Consider the following 21,258-nt stretch of genomic DNA (forward strand, 5'->3'; position numbering starts at 1 on the left):
TTGCATGGTGGTTATGTTTGCCTTCTAAACAAATGAAAGAATATAAATTATTTTTATATGTAATACTTATTATTTATGAAATATCTGATTATTTTTACTTCAGCTATAAAAAAGGAGTTCAAACAAATCTGTGCAAATAATTTGTCAGTGTTGTGTATTATAATGTCAGACTGTGACGTCCATGACACGGCGGCTATCAGATCACCTGATACCCTGGCCTTCCGGTATTGGACCTTGTTCCCATAAACAATGTCAGTTCAACCGTGTAATGTTTACTTTGGATTTAGCACTGACACAGAATACGGAGGTCATCTAAACCTGTGGCGTATCATTTAAGATACACTGCATGTTTCTACAATTTTGGTTAAAATTCTTCTCAATTCTTCAATTATCTTTATGGTCTCATGTTGTGCATTATACCCTATGCACACATATCTCAAGTATACATTAACGCTAAAAAACAATATATTGCTTGAAATGTAAAATTGTTTATTGAAAGCCCACACAGAACAACCTTGATTTTATATGATAGGAACACTATCAAAATTGAAGTGAAATAATTCTATTCGATTAAAGGGATCGTATCTTCTTTTCTGTCGGTGGTGTAAATCGGGGGCTTTACCTCCCCCTTAAGGCGCCTTGTGGAACCACAGCGAGGCCGATTCTCTCTAGTTGATCGCGCGCAGACAGACGGCGTGATAGTGATTCTCGCGCTAGCGTCGCATCGTGTACAAGGCTCGGACTGAGCACCAGGAGAAGACGTGCGGAATATAATGCAAATATCAGAGCAGATTGTTAAAGCGTCTTCGGCAGCGTCGCATCTCGTCGCGCGGGATCCATAGATGATGTCTCCGCGGCTCGCGAGTTTCAGGGTGCAGCGCGTGCGTTTGTCCTTGAGTTGAGCGCTGCCAGTATGTGATGTTTCATCCATGCATGCCGGAATGCACGCTGAGATAAAAGCCCAAAGCGATGCAGTGAGTGTGCATGTGCATTTCTGCGTTTGCATCCAGATGCGCGTCGCCGCCTCGCCTCTGATGGAGGAGGCGAGAAGCTGAGACCGTTTTTCTTCCCTGTCTGCGTGTATTTGTCAGTGTTTATCAGTGAAGATGCCGCGGAGTCTGCGGAGGCTGATGCATATGATGCTGCTCTGTCCTTTATCTAAAGGCTTACAGGTAACTTATATACCTGAATCTCATGTATCCTCCATACTGACCATCAACGATCATGTTTTATTAATATTTACATCATTATATATTTTTAAGTAGTGCCAGGCGGATAACCATTGTTTTACTACGGGAACAAATCTAGCTATGAAGTTAATACAATTCATTTTCCTTAGGGCAAATATTGATTTTATTCAGTACCCTGGTGTTTACACTTTAATAACATTTGACATCATTTAAAGGTTAACTCTAAAAATATTGCCACAAAACATGTTTTACCATGATGCTCTGTGCCTTGGCGACAATTATTCAATAGCACATTAAAATGTTAATGTAGAGAAACATTGTTTAAAAGTTTAATTGGATTTACAGGTAGGGCTCAAATCATATTTGCATTAAAATGATATATAGTTTTAGGATGTTCATAATTTCCATAATCGCACATGTTTTTTTGCCGAGCTGCACTAAGAGCACTCACTGTAAGTGCACAGTGTGACCTTTTGAGACCGTGTAGGTCAAACCTGTCAGATTTATCCCCTAAACTCTACTCAGAAGATGAGAAATGTATTTTCTCCTTAAAAAGAAAAAGCGAGCAGGAATTGGCTGAGATCTTCACCCCAAAATAAAAATCATTTACTCACCCCCGTGTCGTTTGAAACTCATTCGACTGTCTTTCTTCTCAGGAACATAAAATGAATTATTTATAGCATTTATTAGAAACAGCAGGATGGTATTTACACCGTTCCATTCATGGAAATGAGTTCCCAGGCAACACCCTGATAGCAAGATTTTCTGCAGATAACTTTTATTTGACTCTTTTCCTCACACAAAGCTTCCATACTTCATTATATACTTTCATTGTATGGAATATTGGAACATTCTGGAGGAAAATAATACAGTATTGGAAAAAAAATGGTGACTTTTTTATTTTGGGTGAACTATATAAGTTAAACAATGTTGCACAGATAATAGACCTTTTAAACACGTTTAAATCGTTTGCAGCTGATCAACATTCTTTAAATACTTTTAAATTACAGCACATGATGGCATTATTTGGATTGCGTGTTAAGGCCACGTTGTCGAGAGAAAACTCAATTTAGGTATTTATAAAAGCTTGCCTGTATCAACAGGCAGTAATCGGATATGCGTGTATTCGCACAACACACAAACAGTTTTTCACTCCAGCAGAGAACAGTCGCAGCCTTCGGCATTCTTTGGCCTTTAAACCTGAATACTGTTTCCAAAAGACACCGTTTAATCTTCAGACACATGCTAATGATCTCAATGTGACGTAGAATCTGGAAAGAAAATTAATTTGGCTTGACATAGCAAACATACTGTTCAATGTTACAATAGCAACAGTTTCTATGTCATATGATTGTGTTAAAATGAGTTCTCTTTCAGGCCCGTCTGCCTGCAGTGAAGGTGAAGTACCTGTTGGCGTTGTGGTTTGGGATTCTAGTGGCCAGCTGGATGATCTACATGCAGTATTCTTCATATTCCGAGCTCTGCAGGGGACACGTCTGCACTATGATCATAGTAAGTCACTGGATGGGTTACTGATAAGTGTACGTCCCGTGCCCACGAGCACTGTGACCCGCGCCACGCGTTCAGTGCAGCAGTTTAAGATTGATACTTCTAGACTAGAAGTTCAAGCCTCTGTGGTTTACTTTGTTTTTGTTCAAATCTAGGAGGGGAATTGAAAGGAGGAAGTAAGAAATCTTGCATTTTATTATAATGCTATGACAACCTAAATTTAACAATCATTGGTATTAAGATTATGCTTGATTATTATTCTATTATTGAGGTGAATTAGATATTCTATTTCATTCTAAAAACCCAAACCTTTACAAATGTTATAATGTCATTTCAACATGACTTGAACACAATAAGAGATGTGAATGGGATTTGTGACTGATGTCTTTCTGTGTTTAGTGTGATCATTATCACAGGGGAATCATTTCAGGCTCGGCGTGTAAGTCTCTCTGTGAGGAGAAAACTCTCTCTCTTCAACACTGTCTGTCAACATCACCTACGCATCAGGTGAGTTTGTTTAAACATCTATCACACACTTTTAATATTGATAAATCTAAAAAAATGTGTCAGATTTCACTTAGAAATTGTACAGTACAAAATTATATTTAGTTCATAAAAGTGAAACAATGTTTTTAGAGTAGAGCATTTCCCCTCAAAATATTATTAATAAAAATAAAAGTTACTTTATTTAATTGTTTTAATTTATAGTGTTAAAAAATCTGAGTTTTATTGTATTCTATTAAAATTATATTATATTGTATTTAATTTAGTTAACTTAAAAAGAAATTCTGTTGCCATTTACTCACCCTCTTGTAATTTCAAAGCTCTATGACTTTCTTCCCTCCACAGAACACAGAAGAAGATATTTTGAAGAATGTTGTTAACCGGCGCCCATTGACTTGCATTGGTTTTGTGTCCATACAATAGAAGTGAATGGGTGCTAACTTTCTTCAAAATATCTTCCTTTGTGTTCTGCGAAAGAAAGTCAATCATACGGGTGAAATGACAAGAGGATGAGTTATCGATAACAGAATTGTAATTTTCAGGTGAATTGCTTTTATTGTCTTGAAAATAAAACCTTAATTTAAAGAATATGAATTGCGCATTTATAATTGCTTTTATAAGATGGTTAACACATACAGTAATAAAAATACCAAGAATACAAATATTTTGAAAATAAACAGTTCACAGCAGTCTATTGACCAATCGACATCAAGGATTTCAGGATCGTATTTATTTTATAATGGTCTTAGATGTGTTTGTGTAATATTAAAGTAATGGATTATCATAAATATGATAAATATAATGACTACAAATATAAAATTGTACTTAAAATATTTTTTCTTTGTTGAATTATATTGAACATATTTTCATGAGATACAATCTTGTGTGTGTTGTGCAGGTGTACAGTGCTGAATGGAAGGAGAAAGCCGTTTTGGTGAAATGTGGCATTGAGGAGAGCATGAGAGGCGAAAATGGCCCCGAATCTCCACTGCGACACGATACAAGCCAATATGACAAACCCACCCGTGGAACATCCATGGATGAGTTCAGAGCGATGCTGCATTCCTTTCTCAAGGTCTCTGTTGTTCTCTTTCACATCATCACACCTCACAAAAAGTATTGTGTTCTTCACAACCGCACCCATGTATACATCAATTCGCCATTCAAACCCTAATAACAAAGCTCCAGGGAAGAGGCTCTTATCTGCTGGGTCACCAGCCAAAAAAGAGTCACAGATCTGTTATAATAGAACTGCAGGGATAATTCTAAAGACTTTTTGGGTCAGCTCTTGGAGCCAAAAAATGCTGTTCTAGATTGCCTCTTCTTGAAATCTAGAACTTGAGAGGATTTTATGTTTGTGCTGTAGGTCACTGATAAAGGAGATGTTTATGTTCTCCAAAGGAAAGAGGAAGCAGAGCATATGGCGTACGATTACTTCTCAAGGTTTCCTGCAGGAGAGGAAAAAAATTAAGAGAGAGAGATGAGGTGGGTGGGGTAAAATAGGGAACCTATGCCAAAAATAACTGAAGGAGCTTGAAAAGGTCACAGGCGGAACAATACGCTCCATCTCAGTGTCATGGTGAAGAACAAACACACACACACACACATTGACAAACGAGCACACAAAGAAGCAGTATATACAGATTCACGCACACTTTTTTCACAATAAGAGAGTTAAAGGGATAGTTCAAAAGAGAAACATTCTGTCATCATTTACTCACCCTTTTGTCATTTGGACCCCATTGACTTGCATTGGTTTTGTGTACATACAATAAAAGTGAACGGGGTTCAGTGCCGTTCGGTTAGCAGCTTTCTACAAAAAAAATCTTCTTTTGTGTTCTGCGGAAGAAAGTCACAATGGTTTGAAAAGACAAGAGGGTGAGAAAATGACGACATAATTTAATGGGGTGAACTTTAATGCTTATGTACACATTCTTGTGAGGTAGAGAAAAGACAATGCGTGTAGAAAGAAAAGTTACTTTTTGTGCACTTCTCAGAAATATACTTAAAATTACACTATGGGTGGATATGGCTGATTTGATAAGGTGCTAAATTTAGCCTGCTAGCACTGAAATCATGATCAAACCCTCCATGTGAATCGCCGTCCAAACCCACGCCTCCTCCAAAACAAATGAATGTGCACAAACCAGAAGCTCTTGGATCAATAACAATAAAATCTTGTCTGATTCACCAGTGAGAACATGTTAAAGTAACCCGGAAAAGCGACCGCCAACCGGCCGACAGGGACCGGAATGCGTTCACGAATGGAATTCTGCTTTCATCTCGTTGCTGATTAGATGTTTTTAGTCGTGACAAATTTTAAGGAAGTCTTTCTTTTTGTCCATCTTTTTTTGTCGCTTGAACACATTTAACAAGGGGAAAGTTTGGTTCCAGTTGTTTACCTGCCATTGTAGGTGAATTTTTTTCTTGATTAGAACCATAAAGAAGATTGTTTGGTAAATCCGCAGCCCTCTCTGCTTCATATAATGGAGGTCTATGGGGTCCACCTGTCTAAGAGTTCCTAAAGCACATAATTCCAAAAAAGCGCCTCCTGGTGATATGTTGACGCTTCGTGAAGCGAAGCGATATTTTCATAAAACTGAATGTCCTTTTTAATCATTTTAGCCATAATGTGCAGCCTCTGCACACAATCCCAATCTTCTTCTTGTAGTATTTGGTGGCTAATGGCATACCAGCGTCTCGTACGTTTGGCGCCACCTGCAGAAAGGGAGAGTATTGGGCTGTACAGTATGGCTAATATTATTAAAAATGACGTTGAAATTTATGAAAATATCGAGCAAGTCACTTCATGAAACGTCAACATGTCGCATGGGGCCGCTTTTTTAAATTATGTGCTTTAGGAACTCAGGTGGACCCCATAGACTCCCATTATATGAAGCAGAGAGGGCTGCAGATTTACCAAACAATCTTCTTTATGGTTCTATCAAGAAAAAAATGTCACCTTCATCGCGGATGGCCTGAGGGTGAGTAAATAAACGGCAAACTGGAAATTTTGGCTGAGTTATCTCTTTAAGTTGGCTTGTAGTTTACTCTTTATGTACAATCAAGATGTTACTCTATTAATATAGAGAAAAATAAGTCAACTTAATGTGCAATTTGGAGAATGAAACATATGGCACATTTGATGTTTTAATCCCCCACCCCCTCTCTCTCTCTCTCTCTCTCTCTCACTCACGCTTTATGCAGATAGTAAAATAGTCTTTAAATTGCAAAACACATAGAAATATTAAATATCCATTGTTTGTTTTCAAATACATTAACAAATACACGATTGAGAACAAATGAGAACATGTCTGTCTTTTTTTGTCTCTCTCATTGGCTCACAGGACAGTGTTGGGGAGCAGACGTCTCTTGGAACTCTTGTCACTCGTGTCATCTCTCTGGCTGACGTCAACGGTGATGGTAAAGTTTCGTTAGCGGAGGCAAAATCAGTCTGGGCTCTGCTGCAGATCAATGAGTTTGTTTTAATGGTGGCGCTGCACGACAAAGAACACGCTCCCCGCCTGCTGGGCTTCTGTGGTGACCTTTACGTGACCGAGCACGTAGCACACAGCGCCCTCTTCAGGCTGGCGGTGCCCGGCTGGATGCAGCCGGTGTTTCCCGAGGCGCTGGCCGGGGCCCTAAACCGTTGGCTCGCCCCCGCGTGGCCCCACAGGGCCCGAATCACCATCGGCCTGCTGGAATTTGTGGAAGAGGTGTTCCACGGCGTGTACGGAAGCTTTTATATGTGTGACGCTAGCTCACAACGGGTCGGCTACAACGATAAATATGACTTCAAAATGGCTGACCTACAAAGCGTAGCGTCGGAGGCGACCGTCAAGGGATTCTTACGAGGACGTACGTGCGAGGTGAACGCAGACTGCACTTATGGGCGGGATTGTATGGCGACATGCGACCGATTGGCCAGGCAGTGCAACGTTGAAGTGGTGCAGCCCAACTTGGCCAAGGTTTGCGCGCTATTGCAGAACTTCTTGCTGTTCGGAGCGCCGGCAGACCTGAGAGAGGACCTGGAGAAACAGCTCCGCACGTGTGTGACACTCAGCGGACTGGCGTCACAAATGGAGGTACATCATTCCCTCGTTCTCAATAACCTCAAAACGCTGCTGTGGAAGAAGATCTCAAATACAAAGTACTCCTAAGATGGAGAGAGGGGTTAACAGGACAACGGAGACACAAAGAATGAATTGAACGAGCCTCTGGAATCCTACGGAAGAGCTGAGCCAGATAAAGTTTATAATGTGAACAGATGTTTTAGTGTAAGGATGACCAGATAGGACACTACATCCTCACCTGTCTACTTTAAAACCCTTTAACCTTTTGACATTTCTTCTGAAAGATCTTTCTTAATTTGACTAAATGTTTGGAAAAGGACAGAAACAGATAGATTTCCATTTCTCTGATAATAACAACATATGGTGGTTTCCCGGACAGGGTTTAAACCAGGTCCCAGACTAATTGAAATGTTAGAGATGTCTTGATCGAAAAAACTTTTATCTTAAAATATATCAGTTCGATTGTTTTGTCTCAAGATGCACACCAGTAATGTTTTTTGTAAAGTAGGTTTTAAAAAAAGACTTAAATATCCTAAATAATAGCCTAAAGATCTAGTCCTGCCTTAAACTAATCCCTGTCCGGGAAACCGCCCCCATGAGTCCTATATAGTTCAAATTAATCTAGGCTGTTTAGACCCTAGGTAGGGACAATTCTGAGTAGATGTAACTGAGGCAAAGAAAGTTTACTAGAACGTACCTTCATGTTGAAACAACATTTTTTTTCTTGCAACACTGTTTTAATTTGCTTGAAAGACAAACTTGAATCCACACCTAGTTGTCATTAGAAACCAAGACTTTAGCTTTTTTCCAATTTTAAAGGGAAAGTTCGACCCAGAATAAAACGTCTGTCATCATTTATTTACACCCATGTCGTTCAAAACCTGTATAACTCAGATATTTTGAGAAGTGATTTTGTAATCCTATAATGAAAGTCAATGGGGGGTCATTGATGTTTGATTATCAATATTCTTCATAAGATCTTCTTTTGTGTTCTGCAGCAGAAAGTCATACAGGTTTATGAGTAAAGGATGAAATCATTTTCATTTTTTTATTAAAACTATCCCTTTAATGTTTTGAAGCCCGGTCCTTTGAGATCAGGACATGTCCGTAGTCTCTGCCAGGACCTACTACATCATTTTAAAAACTTTACCACTCAACATATAATATATACAAAAAAGACAAGATTTTATGTAATTTTACTGTTGTGAAGTGTGATTATGTTTTCATTCATTTTGTAGGGTGTCATAAAACATTTTTGTTTTCTTTGCCATGGTTTGAGAACTAATTATTGTTCATGCTGAGGTCTGTTACACTTGAACTGTCCGAGTGTTTTTTATTTGAGTGTGTTTCTCAGGGTTTGTGTGTTGATGTCTGAATGTGGAAAAAAATACTGTACAAAGCTGAAACAGAATGATGACACATTGTTTAAGAGGTCCATGTGTAAGTGTACATTGATGTTGCACATAAACATGAAAGTGTGTGTATAGGAGGACATTTTACAAACTTTATCTTCACACTAGTGTAACTTCAGATTATTGCACCTGCTCTTAACCGACTCTTATATCATCAGACGGACATTTGACAGATAACCTACAGAAGTGGAACGCTGTGCTAAAATTTTGCACTCTTAAATGAAGAGATTCTGTGGATTGCTGGAATGTTTTTATTTGAGTGATCTGGAGAGAACGTTACTATCATTCAGGTTCATAAACACCTTTTTTTATTTGGACCTCCATCATGTTTACTTCAACTCTTTGTTATAAGTAAACGTTTATGACCTAAATTGTGTGTTTGAGTGTTTTGTTAAAGTTAAAGTGATGAAAACCTGCGAACAGAACTCAAAGAAGCTGGAATTTGATTAATATACAAATTTGATTGACACAACTGCATTATAAACATCTTCACAAACTTAGACGTATCGATAGTTTTTTTATATTAATGCAATTTCGTTCGAGAAACCCTACAGTGTTATAGGATCTCAACTGTAAGTCGCGTTGGATAAAAGCGTCTGCTGAATGAAAAAATGTAATGTAGGAGAGACATAAAACAAGTGAATATTTAAAAAATCAATTTTTTGTGTATTCAAGTATCAATCAAACTGCAGTTGGGTTGTTTTGATTGAGTAATAATAACTAAAAAAACAAACACAGTTAACTAACACAATAAAACATGATAACATAACAAAAACGGAGTTATCTGTTTTTGCAAATAAACTCTTCATTAATATATTGATGTAAGTGTGTGCAATGTTAGGTCTGTCACTCATAAAATATTGGGTTTAAGGGTAATGTTTTGCCTCGAGACACACAGACAGCATGTGCTCAGCTGTGTTGCGACAATGAGACTGACTGTGTTTCAGTGTCTAGTACAGATCAGCGTAGAGTTGTGCTTCTGACATCATCGTCCAAATGTGTGCTTCCATTGTTAGCCTTTGTTCCAAACTTCCAGAGCCACACAATTACAATCAAATCAAACACACCTGGAAACAAATAGATCAGAAGGACAATATTTGGAATACTTAATGTAATTAAGTACATGTGTACACGCACACACAAACATAGTTTATCCGGCCCTGTTCCAAGCCCCTGGTCCACTGTTCAGAACAGCAGGGTCGATCACAAGCCATTTCCTTTCTGCCCACTTATAGCACAACAATGGCACGTCAGCCAGAGTTCCGTCTCACGGGGCAAACGCACATTAAAATGAGCAGGTGAAGGTGTCCTGGGTGCAAAATAATCAATGTGTTGAAGATCAATCATATTTATGACAAATTCCGAAGATGACATATCAGGGTGGATAATAGGAGCCCATTTCTTTATCCTTTAAAACGCGGATCCCTGTAGTGACCATAGACTGTAAAGCGTAGTGACACACGGAACTGAGCTTCTGTCGCCCCTACCGACATAAATACAGAACTGCAGCCAACGTCCCTTTAAAGAAAGTCTCCGCGCTCTTGCCATATATGGACTGGTTCCGGGCAGTACTATCTACTGTAAAGGGAGAACTGCGATATCTCAAAAATCGATCACTAGGGTTACAATGAAATGACATATTTTCGACCAACAATTAGGTCTGACATATACTGCGCCACACATGTGGTTTCTTAAGCTTAAATTGCGCTAAATCCCTATGTTTTCCAAGTTGCTACTGCGCATGCACCAGATCTAGTCTTTGCGGTTGCACGCGCTGTGACACCTCAAAAGGCTTTATGTCTAAAAATAACCGTATTATCACTATAATATGCGCATGATCTTGTCATAAAGCGCGTTTGAAAATATCATTTGAGTTGCGGAATTCGACGTTAGATACTGTCGTGAATGCAAATGCAACAGGTGGGCGTTTAGACAGCTTTAAACAAACATGACAGCATAACAAAAAATTTAAATGTTTGTTACAAATATATTTGCACATTACAATAGAAACAGCGTTACATATCCGTCATAATAACGCAATTGCCAAACTACCCATCTGACATGACGTCAAAGTTAATGTCTGTTTTCAATTCGCAGTGTTTTACCTCACGCATGTTTCGATAGAATAATTTAAAGTTAGTGTGTAGTTTAACGGCAGGTTTACAATGTATGTAATATATAGTTGTTATTCTCACCTTCTTATCTTGTGGAAACAGAATAAATCCAGACGAAAGGAGGGGCCAAATTATTTATACAACAGAAATACGGCAACCTGCTGGGCCATAATAAATGCGTTGATCGTCGTTGCCCGTCCACACAGTCACATTTACATACATGGAAACATACATTTGATATCCAATTTTGAATTAAAGAAGCTTTATTTGGTTTATCTAAGTATTCAAGAGAAACTCATATGAATCCAATAAATAACCAACTGTTTAACAATTATATTTCACAAATGGAATAATAAAGGCATAGTGAATGCCTTTATTTTTGGGTTGGTCAAGGTTCTCCTGCCTTATACATTTCTCACAGTGTGGTTAACAAGCAAAGATGAATACATTGAATACAAAATGCCAGTTTACTGTTCAACAGTACATAACAGAACAACCCACTGAACTGACAGCATCTTTTCCATCATCAAAGCATCAAGTTGTAGGATCTTAATCAAGAGCAGTATTAAACTATGGGTCAAATTCCTGGACGCTGAACATTTTGGCATAAACATACATGAATATTCCTGAATATTAACGTTGGACATATTTTTTCCTGCTGTAGTTTGCATGTGTGGACTGGATTAAATGATGTTAACTGGCACAGCCGTGGTGTTCCCTTCTCATGCTGATGCTGATATACCCCTCAGCAGCTCCATTTGCCTCCTCTTGTCTTTTGCCCTGTTGATGGTCATTTTGAACAGCCGGCAGTACATCTCCATGGCAGCAGGAGTGTCATCATTGCCTGGCACCGGGTATGTGATTAGGCTGGGGTTACAGTTGGAGTCCACCACCCCAATTGTGGGTATATTCATTTTAGCTGCGTCCCGGATTCCCACGTGTGGCTGGAAAACATTATTGAGGGTTGAAAGGAATATAATGAGGTCCGGTAGCCGGACGCCGGGGCTGTACTGTACAGGGGCGTTGGTGAGCAGTCCACCCTGCCAGTAACGCGTGTGAGCGTACTCGCCGCACTCTCGGGCTGTCGTCTCGACAAGGTGGCTGTACTGGCGTCTGCGGCAGATGAACAGAATAACGCCACTCCGGTACGCCACGTGAGCAGTGAAGTTTAATGCCCTCTGGAGGTGCTCCGCCGTCTGATCGAGATCCAGGATGTCAACGTCCAGGCGAGAACCAAACAGATAGGGTTCCATTAGCCTAAAACGAGAGGGGAGACAGGATGACATTTCCTGTTTATGTAAGTTATCAACAAATCACATTATGATACATACAGCGTATTATGATATTTCTAGATAGCAGCAGATAATTTTTATGTTAACGTCCCACCTGTGTCTGCAGCCTTTCTTGTGGCCGAGATGCACACGGGCATCAAACAGGTCCTTTATGGTGAAGAGCTCAGACAAGCGGAAAAAGTCTGGCTGAGTGAGGGGGAAGTTTAAGATCTTCTCTTTCACACCTGCACATGTATGACAAGCACAAACAAAACTTCACGTTAGGTTTGCATGCATCCATTCAAGTCCACCTGTCCTGGAGCCCGGGAAAGTCAGGTGTTTCCAAACCAGCTTTAAATTAATGCCATCAGCTTACAATGTAAATGCCACTGGGTAGGAAAATCTCAAAATGATATTTGAGGAAAAAGAAACCTTGAGAGAAACCAGACTCAACTGAGCCCATAGTCCTCTGGCAAATCAGGCACATTATACCATTACATGCACAAATGTAATACACAATATACACATAATAGTGGTAAACATATAGCACGACTGTCTCACCGGTATCATCGATCGGTGCTGACGGTTTGGCCGCAGCAGCTGCGGTACCGAGTGTGTGTCGATGACCTGCCAACACAGCGCCCACCAACCGGGGACCCCACAGAGCCTGTGACACTAAACACAGAAAGTAAAATCATAATGCTTAAAAATGTCACTGTCGACAAATGATTATCACCTTCAATTAAGTTACGTAAAAATTTAAATTTGCATCGTTTGTCATACGTCAAGTCATTACAAATCGTACGCAAGCGTTTGTCTTAAGATACAATTAACAACGCAATGAAAGTACATCAACATTTAAAAATTGTTTTATTTCACCTCTAGTCAGGATACCAGCAGCCATGCTTTCTCTTTGAGCTCCGCCCCGATCTACGCAAAGCGCCAAGGATTCTGGGAAATGATGTTCAATGGCCCGACGAAGCGCCTTCGTCACACAACTACACGAACTACAACTACCATAAGTGCTAGCCGAATAAAAACTTTATTCAAACAACCGCGAACAAATTGCTCAAATCATGAGAAACACACGCAGAACCTCAAATAATACAATAAGAACTAAGTCGTTGTTAGGGTGTTGTTATTTTATCGTAATTAAAATAATTTCTTTACATCAATCAATTACAATATTCTACGGAACATGAGAACTTCTGTTTTAGCTTCAGTTTATCTGTAAAACAAAACAAACAAACAAACACACAAATAAACATTCTGTGTAAAATCATACAATTGATATAACTCCTAATACTATAACCCTAAACTGGTGTCAAGACGACCCTGATTAGGTATTCCTGTATTTTACATTTACGCATTTGGCAGATCCTTTTATCCAAAGCGACTTACATTGCATTATCCTGTACATTTCTGCATAGGTATGTGAGATCCCCTGGGATCGAACCCACAACCTTTTGTTGTTAACACAATGCCTTTCCCACTGAGCTACAGGAAAGCTTTAACAGTTTATCAAGGTTATCAGTGCAAAGATCATGGGTTTGATTCCCAGGACATATGTTGAAATATTTTGCTGCCACATCATAGGACACATGTTGGCTACAGTTTATTTGTCAACTAGGTACCCATAAAAGTAAGTAAGACCAGCTGCCAGTTGTCCACTCATTTTGTAGGTGAATATCATAGTTATGTTGGTCCACCAGCTACACCAGAAGGCCACTTACAGAACAGACCAGCTTGAACGTGTATAAGAATTCAAGCTGGTATGAGATGTAAATTAAAGTAGGGACCTCAATTACCTGTGTGCAAAGAGATGGGTATTTACCTTGGCACACTGACCACAAACTGCAACCTCCGCTTGACTGTTGTACTGTACTACACACACACATTCAACTAAATTAGTCAGGGGACCGCATATACTTTGTATTCATATTAGGCGAACAAAGTCTTTCTATGTACCTGTAACTGCTTTTGAACCTGAAGGCGTCTGCTTTTGAATCTTAGGCTCCTCTCCTCTGTATCAAGCGCAATGTATGGACTCAGTAAAATCCCGGGATCTATAGAGGTGGATAAATACCTGGTACAATCACAAGAAAAACAGCATTACGCATGCTCAAATAAACATCCAACCATTCCACACAGTGAAGAGGTAGTTTTTTTATATTAGGACAAAACTGCTATTTTCGTTATATCTTAAAATCGAATCAGTACTATCAGCAGCAAAAAAATTAACTTAAAAAAATTATGTTAAAAATGGCACGTTTTTTACTTAAAAGTAATTCTTAAGAATTATATGCACATTTTTTTTAAATAAAGTTGTATATAATCCACATCTCTTTGTTTGTTAACCTTGACAGGTTGGTATTTTAGTCTAAAAGGGAACTAGTTACAGCTGAAGGAAAATATCCAACAGCGCTGAGATCTGCCATCTGTTTTGGTTTCTGATACATCGGTTACAGAGAGCGAGGAGATAAACATTTATAAAAATTGCATTTTGCGCACTTGAACACAACAATGTAAGGCTCATTCAATCTGGTGTCTCAAAGTCGATTTTTATTATACATTTTATGGAACACAGTTGAGCATCTATTCTCTGTTCAGAGCAGGGGACAAAAACTATTTTCCTTGTTTTTCTTTTGCAAAATATTTATGAAAACTGGCAATGTCCAGCATAGTCAGCATGTGTTTTTAACTTTCTTCTCTTCTATAAACAAAAATAAATAACATTCTTCTCACATAGGAAAACACTTAACATACAAGCAACAAAAACAGGAACTAGAAATCAGGTGCAGAAAGAGAGAGAGAGGGAGAGAGACAATGACCTATGACTAATTATGTATGCAAATAAGTCCACAGAGAGAAAAGTTTTAAGAGTCCAGGGGTAAAAAATAACCTGGTTATGACAGAAAACATACAAGATTATAAACATGTTTATGAATACCCCTACCCACAAAAAAATGCAAAAACATTAGCAAAAATGCTTGGTGAGGATATTGGATCATTGAGGGTAAGTTAGTGCTTGTAGGGTAATAGAAACATAAGTGACCATAAAAACCATTGCTAATGTCTTTTTTTTTTGTAAAAAAGTCAAACCAAGTAAATGGCTGTTGTCAAACGTTTTATATACACTAAAGTAAACAAAGTGAACCCCATTCATGAAACAGGCAGAACAAACTTCTGTTACACAAGAATAACTTTATAACATTTTACACCTGAAAAATGTTCTGCTAAAATTTCATGAATGAGGTCCTTGAGATTATATTCACTAAAGAGTTTTCTCTCCTTTTGAATCATTCAGCACCAATTTATTTGCCCTCTCAGAGGTCAGGGGTCGCAATGCAGTCCCTGTCTTGACAGAATGAAAACATTGCAAAAATCTGACAAGTACGGATCGTAAACCATCACAAAAAAAGTCACCACTCTCAGTTCCTGAAAACAAACATATGTTGCACACAAAAAACATTTTCAATCTCTTGGCCTTTACATTCTGCAGTCCTTCACGCCATTTAGTCTTGTAAGAAATATGATTTGCATGTTTTTGTTATTTGCAAACACAATAACCGATTTAGGTGATTAGACCTGGGAGGCTTTACATGTAAACTCACAAACCTTCGGCTTCTCATTGTCATTACTTTTTGTATTCTAGAATAAGACAATATAAAAAAACGATGCGTTTCAAAACCCGTGAATCAAAGTTTGTACGTTTCATTCAGAAAAAAATTGCAGCTGCTGTAGAGAAAATACAACAGAAGAACAACAGAAACAACAAAAGTTTAATCTCTCTTTATGACATTGTGTTCGCTTTTAAATATATTTATAAATGTACAAACATACAAAATAAGGATGTGGTACACTCAAAGAGTCCTATATGTTACGATCCCTTAGAATCTACATACTGAACGAAAAGACTGAAATGCTGGAGAGGAAATGCAAATATATTTTAGTCTGTCAACTAAATCTGACGGAAAATTTTGGATATATGGATGAGAATCAACCTGCGGATCACAGATCACTCAATAACCTTTCTGATACAAGACAATTCATGAAGTGTTTTGTATTTAAATGAGAACATTCTAGGTTTTTGGCTCCTTCACCTGATATGTGTGTATGTTTGGACACAAGTATGTACTCACTGACTGGGCTGATGCTGTCTTCCTGCCTTCCTCTTTTGATCTTCCCTGTCCTCATCTGCCTCTACGTCTGTCTCATCTAAACATTTCTCTTCCTCGTCTTCCTTCATTCGTCCCTCCTGCTCTTTGTCTTCCTGCTTTTCACCTCCCCCCCTCTGTTCTTCTCCTAAACTCACTCTGTACTCACTCGGTTCGCTTTGTCTGACCTGCAGGTTGTTTGTCTTTTGAGCTGAGAATGATGGGAAGGCTGTCTGGTCCGGTTGCAGCACAAGTGACGCCTGGTCTTTTTTGTCCCTGTTCATGTGTTCATGTAGATAAATCTCCTCTGTCCTGCTGCGTGGGGTTGTGGAGGACAAGAAGTCACTTGTGGTGATCGCAGGGTTCTCTGTGGAGGGCGTGCTTTCGGGAGGGTCTGTTTTGGAGAACGGTGAAGGACACACAGACCTGATGACCTCGCTCAAAGGTATCCTCGGGGCTGGTCTGCTTTGATGGCTGGTTAGACGTTCATTACAGTCGGCTGAAGGACATTCAGTGAGCTCATTCAGTCTGCCGTCACCAGACGCCATCAGGAACAAGTTCTGGTGTTGATCAGATGTTTGAGGCGTTTCTGAAGGTGATGTGAAAGAGCTGAATTTCAAGCTTATATGACTGACAGGAGTGCTTTTACTGGACAAGCCATTCTTTTGGTCTCTCGTTGTCGAGATCTCCAAATTTTCATTTTCAGTTTTCCAAAAACGCTTAATGGAAGAGGTGCCCGGTGTGAGGACTGGTCCCTTATCCGCTTCCGCAGGAGAGTCTGTTTGTCTGTTAACAAATAAAGATACACCAGCACATTTCATTTCCGCTTGTCTTTCATTATTTTGAAGCCCAGCAGGAGGTTCGATGGGAATTTGTTGACACTCTAGTTTAACATCTGCTGACGTTGCCAAATCTTCGTCATTTCCCCCCTCCTGTGTGACGCTTTTAAGTACAGGTGTGGCCACTTTGGCTCTCTCGGCCAGAAACCTCCTGATCTCCTGTTCAATGCTGTCATCGCTGTCAACACAACTGTCCTCATCGCTTGCTTGTTGAATAGAGGAGGGTAAGCCACATTCTTGATGATGTTCCTTCACACCTCCATCGTTTCCAAGACTTGTAGGCTGTTTGCAGTTTTGGCCCTCTGATTTGCTCTTACCAGCTTTGCTACGAGGAATCTTTTTGTTTTTAGCATGCAATGTAGATTTGAAAGTCTTGACATGAGGGGCGTTCTTCTGCTCTGTGGTCAGTTTAGGCTTTTTCAGAGTATCTGTTGTTAATGCTTCTGAAGGTCCTTTTCTTGCCCTCGTGTCCCTTACCTTCTTTTTAACCTTTTTCTTCGTTTTAAGCAAATCTTTAATCGCAGCATCAAGATCCTCGTCGCTGTCAAACGAGCTGCTTTTATCGCTGCTGTCATTTCTCTCCGAGCCAATCACAGTCCTTGAACCTTTGTCTTGGGGTACGGAAGCGCCTGACACCTTACGAGCGGGAGAGTTTTGTTTTGGTTTGTTGTTTTTCACAGTGAGAGGAGCAGAAATCCCGGCGGATGCAATCTGAGATCTGGTTGATTCGCTACGGACTGAAGTTTTCCCTGATGGCATCTCTTTATTAACGTCACACGCGATGCCTCCATCTGCTGAAGGTTTGCTTTGTTCTTTAAATTTGCGTTTTCTTGATAAAGACAACCTCACATTACTCGACTGGATTTCCTTCGCCTTTTTCTTCGGCTCTTTGCCTGCTGTTGGATCTGGAGAAGGCTCTTTATTCATCTGCGCTTTGAGCTCCAGAAATTTCCTGATTTCCTGTTCGATTCCGTCCTCGCTGTCGACGGAGCTGTCGTTGCTTTTGTCGTCAGTTGCGGGAAACGTCTGCTGCGTGGTTCTGTTAAAGTTGGACTCGAAGACCTCAGGCATGACCGTCTTGGAGATGTCCAGAATGGCTTCTGCACACATCAGGTCAGCCGTGTCCACATTTAAACCGGAGTGGATCTGATGCTCTGCGTCTGTGGTACGTGGACTGGAGGGCGGCGCTGTGAGTGCCTTCACTTTTGAGCCTCGAGATGAACATTTGTTTAGAAATTGACTTATGGTCAGTGGAGCAGGGCGTTCAGACTTTTTGGTGGTCAGTTTCTTAGTGTTGTTCTTCTTGGACAGCGTTTTGAGTGGTTGAGCAACACTCTGTACAGGCACGGGTTGGGTAGGTTTGAGAGGACTATTCTTATCCTCGCATTTTTCTGCCTGGAAGCGACGTATGGCTTCTTCAATCCCTTCATCGCTGCTGGTATCTGAGTCTTCAGTTCGCTGTGGTTTTATCGTGGCGTCTTTTTTACATTCTAGGTTGACTTTTTTCTCCTGCTTGAACCTCGTAATCTCCTCTTCGATTCCGTCATCGCTGCTTGAGTCGAGCAATTCCTCTTTAATGACGAGACGTGGTGGAGATCTGTCCATCTCAGAAGACGAAGATGACCCTTTTTTACATCTGGACAGAGGAGGGCTTTTGACCGGCAAACTTTTACTCACCTCTACTTTCTTAAAGGGGTTTTCTTTGCTTAGACTTTTCTTCTTGACTTTCTCCTTCAAGGGCTGTGTTGAGGTGGCTTTCTGAATGTGATTGCTAGCCGGTTAACACTTTACCACTGCCGGAATGTGCGAGTTGTTTAGCGGCGTCTGGCGCGCTCGGTTCCCTCCGTTGAAGTTTGGCCGCTGGGGAGGAACCCATCACCGGATCCCCTTTGCGCTTGTGGTCCACTTTCTCCTTTAAATACTCCTGAATGGCCTCCTCGATGCCCCTGTCCACAGAATCGTCGCTGTCCGAATCTTCTCCAGTATCAGACCCAGCGGCTTGTCTCCTAGCATCCGTTCGACAGGACCTCTCCGACGTGTCCGCGAGTCGCGCTTGACCCTTGTAGCCGGTCTCGTGGCTGGAGTGAGCGTCCTGCCCGTTGTCGGTCATGTCCGAAGACTGGGTGCTGTGGAGGCTCTCTATGATCATCTGGATCTTCTGTGGGATGGGGGTGCCGTTAACAGAGGCGAGGTCGCTGTCGGAGGCACTGTCATTGAAAAAGAGAGGCAGGATGCAGCTTTTACTGGACCTCCATTCTGAGTGAATAGCCACCGCCGGAGGAATTGTCTTCAGGAACATTCTAGAAGGTCGGAATGGAAGGGATGTAGGTGCATGGAGAAGCTCCACTTGTGTTCACATTCTGGAAATGAAGAAAACAGAATTGGTCATTAATATTTAAAAGTCTTGTGTAGTCACAAATTTTCTTTCCAGATAGTTCACTATATAAGCACACACACTAAAATGAGTCACAGGTTTGTTCTGTTCTAAAGAAAGCAAAATAATGTTAAGGTCGCAGGGTCTTCTAAACTTAACTAACCCATGTGTATAACACTATCTGAGCATGTAATAATATGTATATTAAAATATCTAATTAGCCATTACTTGTATATGCCAACATGCTATTTGCAATTATTTTTATGTTCTTATATTAAATCAGCAAGGGATGAAAGAGAGAAAACATCTTTATGGATCATTTTGATTTCAGTCAAAATTTTATATGTTCATATTTTCTCCATCAGACAATTTTCCAGACATCAGACAAATATAAGTCTACGTTTTCTATTTTAGAACAGGGGGATAAAAATGTGTTATGGATGTGTTGTGATATATGCTTTAGATTGTGATAATCAATAATGTTGATAACTGAAGTTTGCAAATATATTACATATGACCAGAACACCATAAAATTTGCAATATACATAAAATCATGTGCATTGCAATGCAACAAAACAATATTTTGGTCAAACTTTATTTTAAGGTCCAATTCTCGCTACTAATAAACCATTAACTATGACTTTTGCCTAAGTGACCTACTAATTTGTTGCTTAATAGTTAGTGAGGTAGTTTAGGTATTAGGTAGGATTAGGGAAGTAGAATATGGTCATGTTGAATATGTGCTTTATAAGTACTAATAGACAGCCAATATGCTAAAAATGGGCATCTAATAAGCAACTAGTTAATAGTGAGAATTTGTCCCTATACTAAAGCGTTACCAATATTTTTAATATACAGTTTGGCGCAGAACTTCCCTTACATTACTTGACTATTTTAATGTCATGCTTTAACAAAAGGCTACATGGGGCCTAAACATGATAATATTACTACATTTAATACTAATACTGCCTTTTTGTACAATAAACAATATTGTAAATGTTGGGTTGTCAATGTCCTGAAGATAAGCCTGAGACCCCCTCAACCCAGGACAAGGGCCCAAAACTCCAGATGTATAGTAAACTGTAATAGCACATGACAAATATTACAAAGAACGTCACATAAAAGACCTTACATGATCGAATCACTTGATCTAAACTTGTCACCAGACATAAAAGTCCTGTCATACAATTCAAGGTTTATTGTTGAATATATTGAAAATTGAATCATTAAGTACATATTTTAAGTCATACTTTACAGAGCAAGAACAAGTGTTAGAATGACGTGCACTACGATGCTTCAAACCCGCCAATATCTGTTTGTTATGAATAAATAAATATGGCCACCGACATTAGCCTACTGATGATGCAGGTTCCCGGTCAGTTGCAATAATTGCAGTTATCGTAAAATACAATTAACGTGACACTTATTTGTAAGAATGCCAACGTGCAAGTTTAGTTGCATTGCATTAAATGTAATGTTGCATTTCTACGCATCGACGCTCGCGCAAGTAGCCGAGGCCCCTTCAACATCTTCACTCGCTCGCATCTCCTCAGACAATAAACTCTCGTGAAATGTTACAAAATAACTCCGACCTGACAAACAAACTTCCGCCGAGCGACGAACTGTATCTTTTACAATTCGGTGTGAGAAACGCGCGACGTTTTCGTGGGTGTGGAGCCTGCGTCGGAGCTCCGACTTCAGCCGCGCACCGCGCTGTCCCTGCGCTCGGCTCGCGGCTCTGCCAGCACTCGCGGCCGGGGAGCGGAGCTAAGAGACACCGTAGAGGAACCGGCGCCTTCCGCCCGCCGGCCGGCC

At 40.0% G+C, this 21,258-nt stretch overlaps 3 protein-coding genes and 1 non-coding gene across 4 annotated transcripts; 1 reads left to right on the top strand and 3 right to left on the bottom strand.

Annotated features, from left to right (window-relative positions):
• The first annotated feature begins 265 nt into the window (after positions 1-265).
• On the top strand, positions 266-9,404 carry dipk1b (divergent protein kinase domain 1B). Its single transcript, XM_056731878.1, has 5 exons — positions 266-1,172; positions 2,568-2,702; positions 3,099-3,206; positions 4,102-4,278; positions 6,551-9,404. Exons 1-5 carry the CDS (start codon positions 1,107-1,109, stop codon positions 7,361-7,363), a joined length of 1,299 nt encoding a protein of 432 aa, XP_056587856.1. The 5' UTR covers positions 266-1,106; the 3' UTR covers positions 7,364-9,404.
• A 433-nt stretch (positions 9,405-9,837) lies between these two features.
• LOC130408556 (small nucleolar RNA SNORA17) lies at positions 9,838-9,967 on the bottom strand. The gene has a single exon (XR_008904771.1). It is a non-coding gene; the product is annotated as a small nucleolar RNA SNORA17 (small nucleolar RNA).
• A 1,076-nt stretch (positions 9,968-11,043) lies between these two features.
• mrps2 (mitochondrial ribosomal protein S2) lies at positions 11,044-13,177 on the bottom strand. Its single transcript, XM_056730720.1, has 4 exons — positions 12,953-13,177; positions 12,635-12,748; positions 12,189-12,318; positions 11,044-12,059 (listed from the first exon to the last, which is right to left on the bottom strand). Exons 1-4 carry the CDS (start codon positions 12,975-12,977, stop codon positions 11,525-11,527), a joined length of 804 nt encoding a protein of 267 aa, XP_056586698.1. The 5' UTR covers positions 12,978-13,177; the 3' UTR covers positions 11,044-11,524.
• On the bottom strand, positions 13,100-21,173 carry ppp1r26 (protein phosphatase 1, regulatory subunit 26). The gene is given in 6 exon segments (XM_056730714.1): positions 13,100-13,301; positions 13,908-13,957; positions 14,042-14,159; positions 16,216-18,845; positions 18,847-19,429; positions 21,036-21,173. Coding segments are annotated over 5 exon segments (3,324 nt in total). The 5' UTR covers positions 19,369-19,429; positions 21,036-21,173; the 3' UTR covers positions 13,100-13,297.
• Positions 21,174-21,258: the final 85 nt, after the last annotated feature.

The sequence above is a fragment of the Triplophysa dalaica genome, chromosome 19, assembly GCF_015846415.1.
Source record: "Triplophysa dalaica isolate WHDGS20190420 chromosome 19, ASM1584641v1, whole genome shotgun sequence".
Taxonomy (NCBI): Eukaryota; Metazoa; Chordata; class Actinopteri; order Cypriniformes; family Nemacheilidae; genus Triplophysa; species Triplophysa dalaica.

What these genes read in the sequence shown, in the direction of transcription:
- dipk1b (XM_056731878.1), top strand. Translation starts at nt 1,107, where the DNA reads ATGCCGCGGAGTCTGCGGAGGCTGATGCATATGATGCTGCTCTGTCCT. An exon ending in CTTTATCTAAAGGCTTACAG is followed by an intron (nt 1,173 to 2,567) that starts GTAACTTATATA and finishes GTTCTCTTTCAG; the next exon opens with GCCCGTCTGCCTGCAGTGAA. An exon ending in CAACATCACCTACGCATCAG is followed by an intron (nt 3,207 to 4,101) that starts GTGAGTTTGTTT and finishes TGTGTTGTGCAG; the next exon opens with GTGTACAGTGCTGAATGGAA.
- mrps2 (XM_056730720.1), bottom strand. Translation starts at nt 12,977, where the DNA reads ATGGCTGCTGGTATCCTGACTAGAG. An exon ending in TGCTGGTATCCTGACTAGAG is followed by an intron (nt 12,749 to 12,952) that starts GTGAAATAAAAC and finishes TTCTGTGTTTAG; the next exon opens with TGTCACAGGCTCTGTGGGGT. An exon ending in AGCACCGATCGATGATACCG is followed by an intron (nt 12,319 to 12,634) that starts GTGAGACAGTCG and finishes ATACATGTGCAG; the next exon opens with GTGTGAAAGAGAAGATCTTA.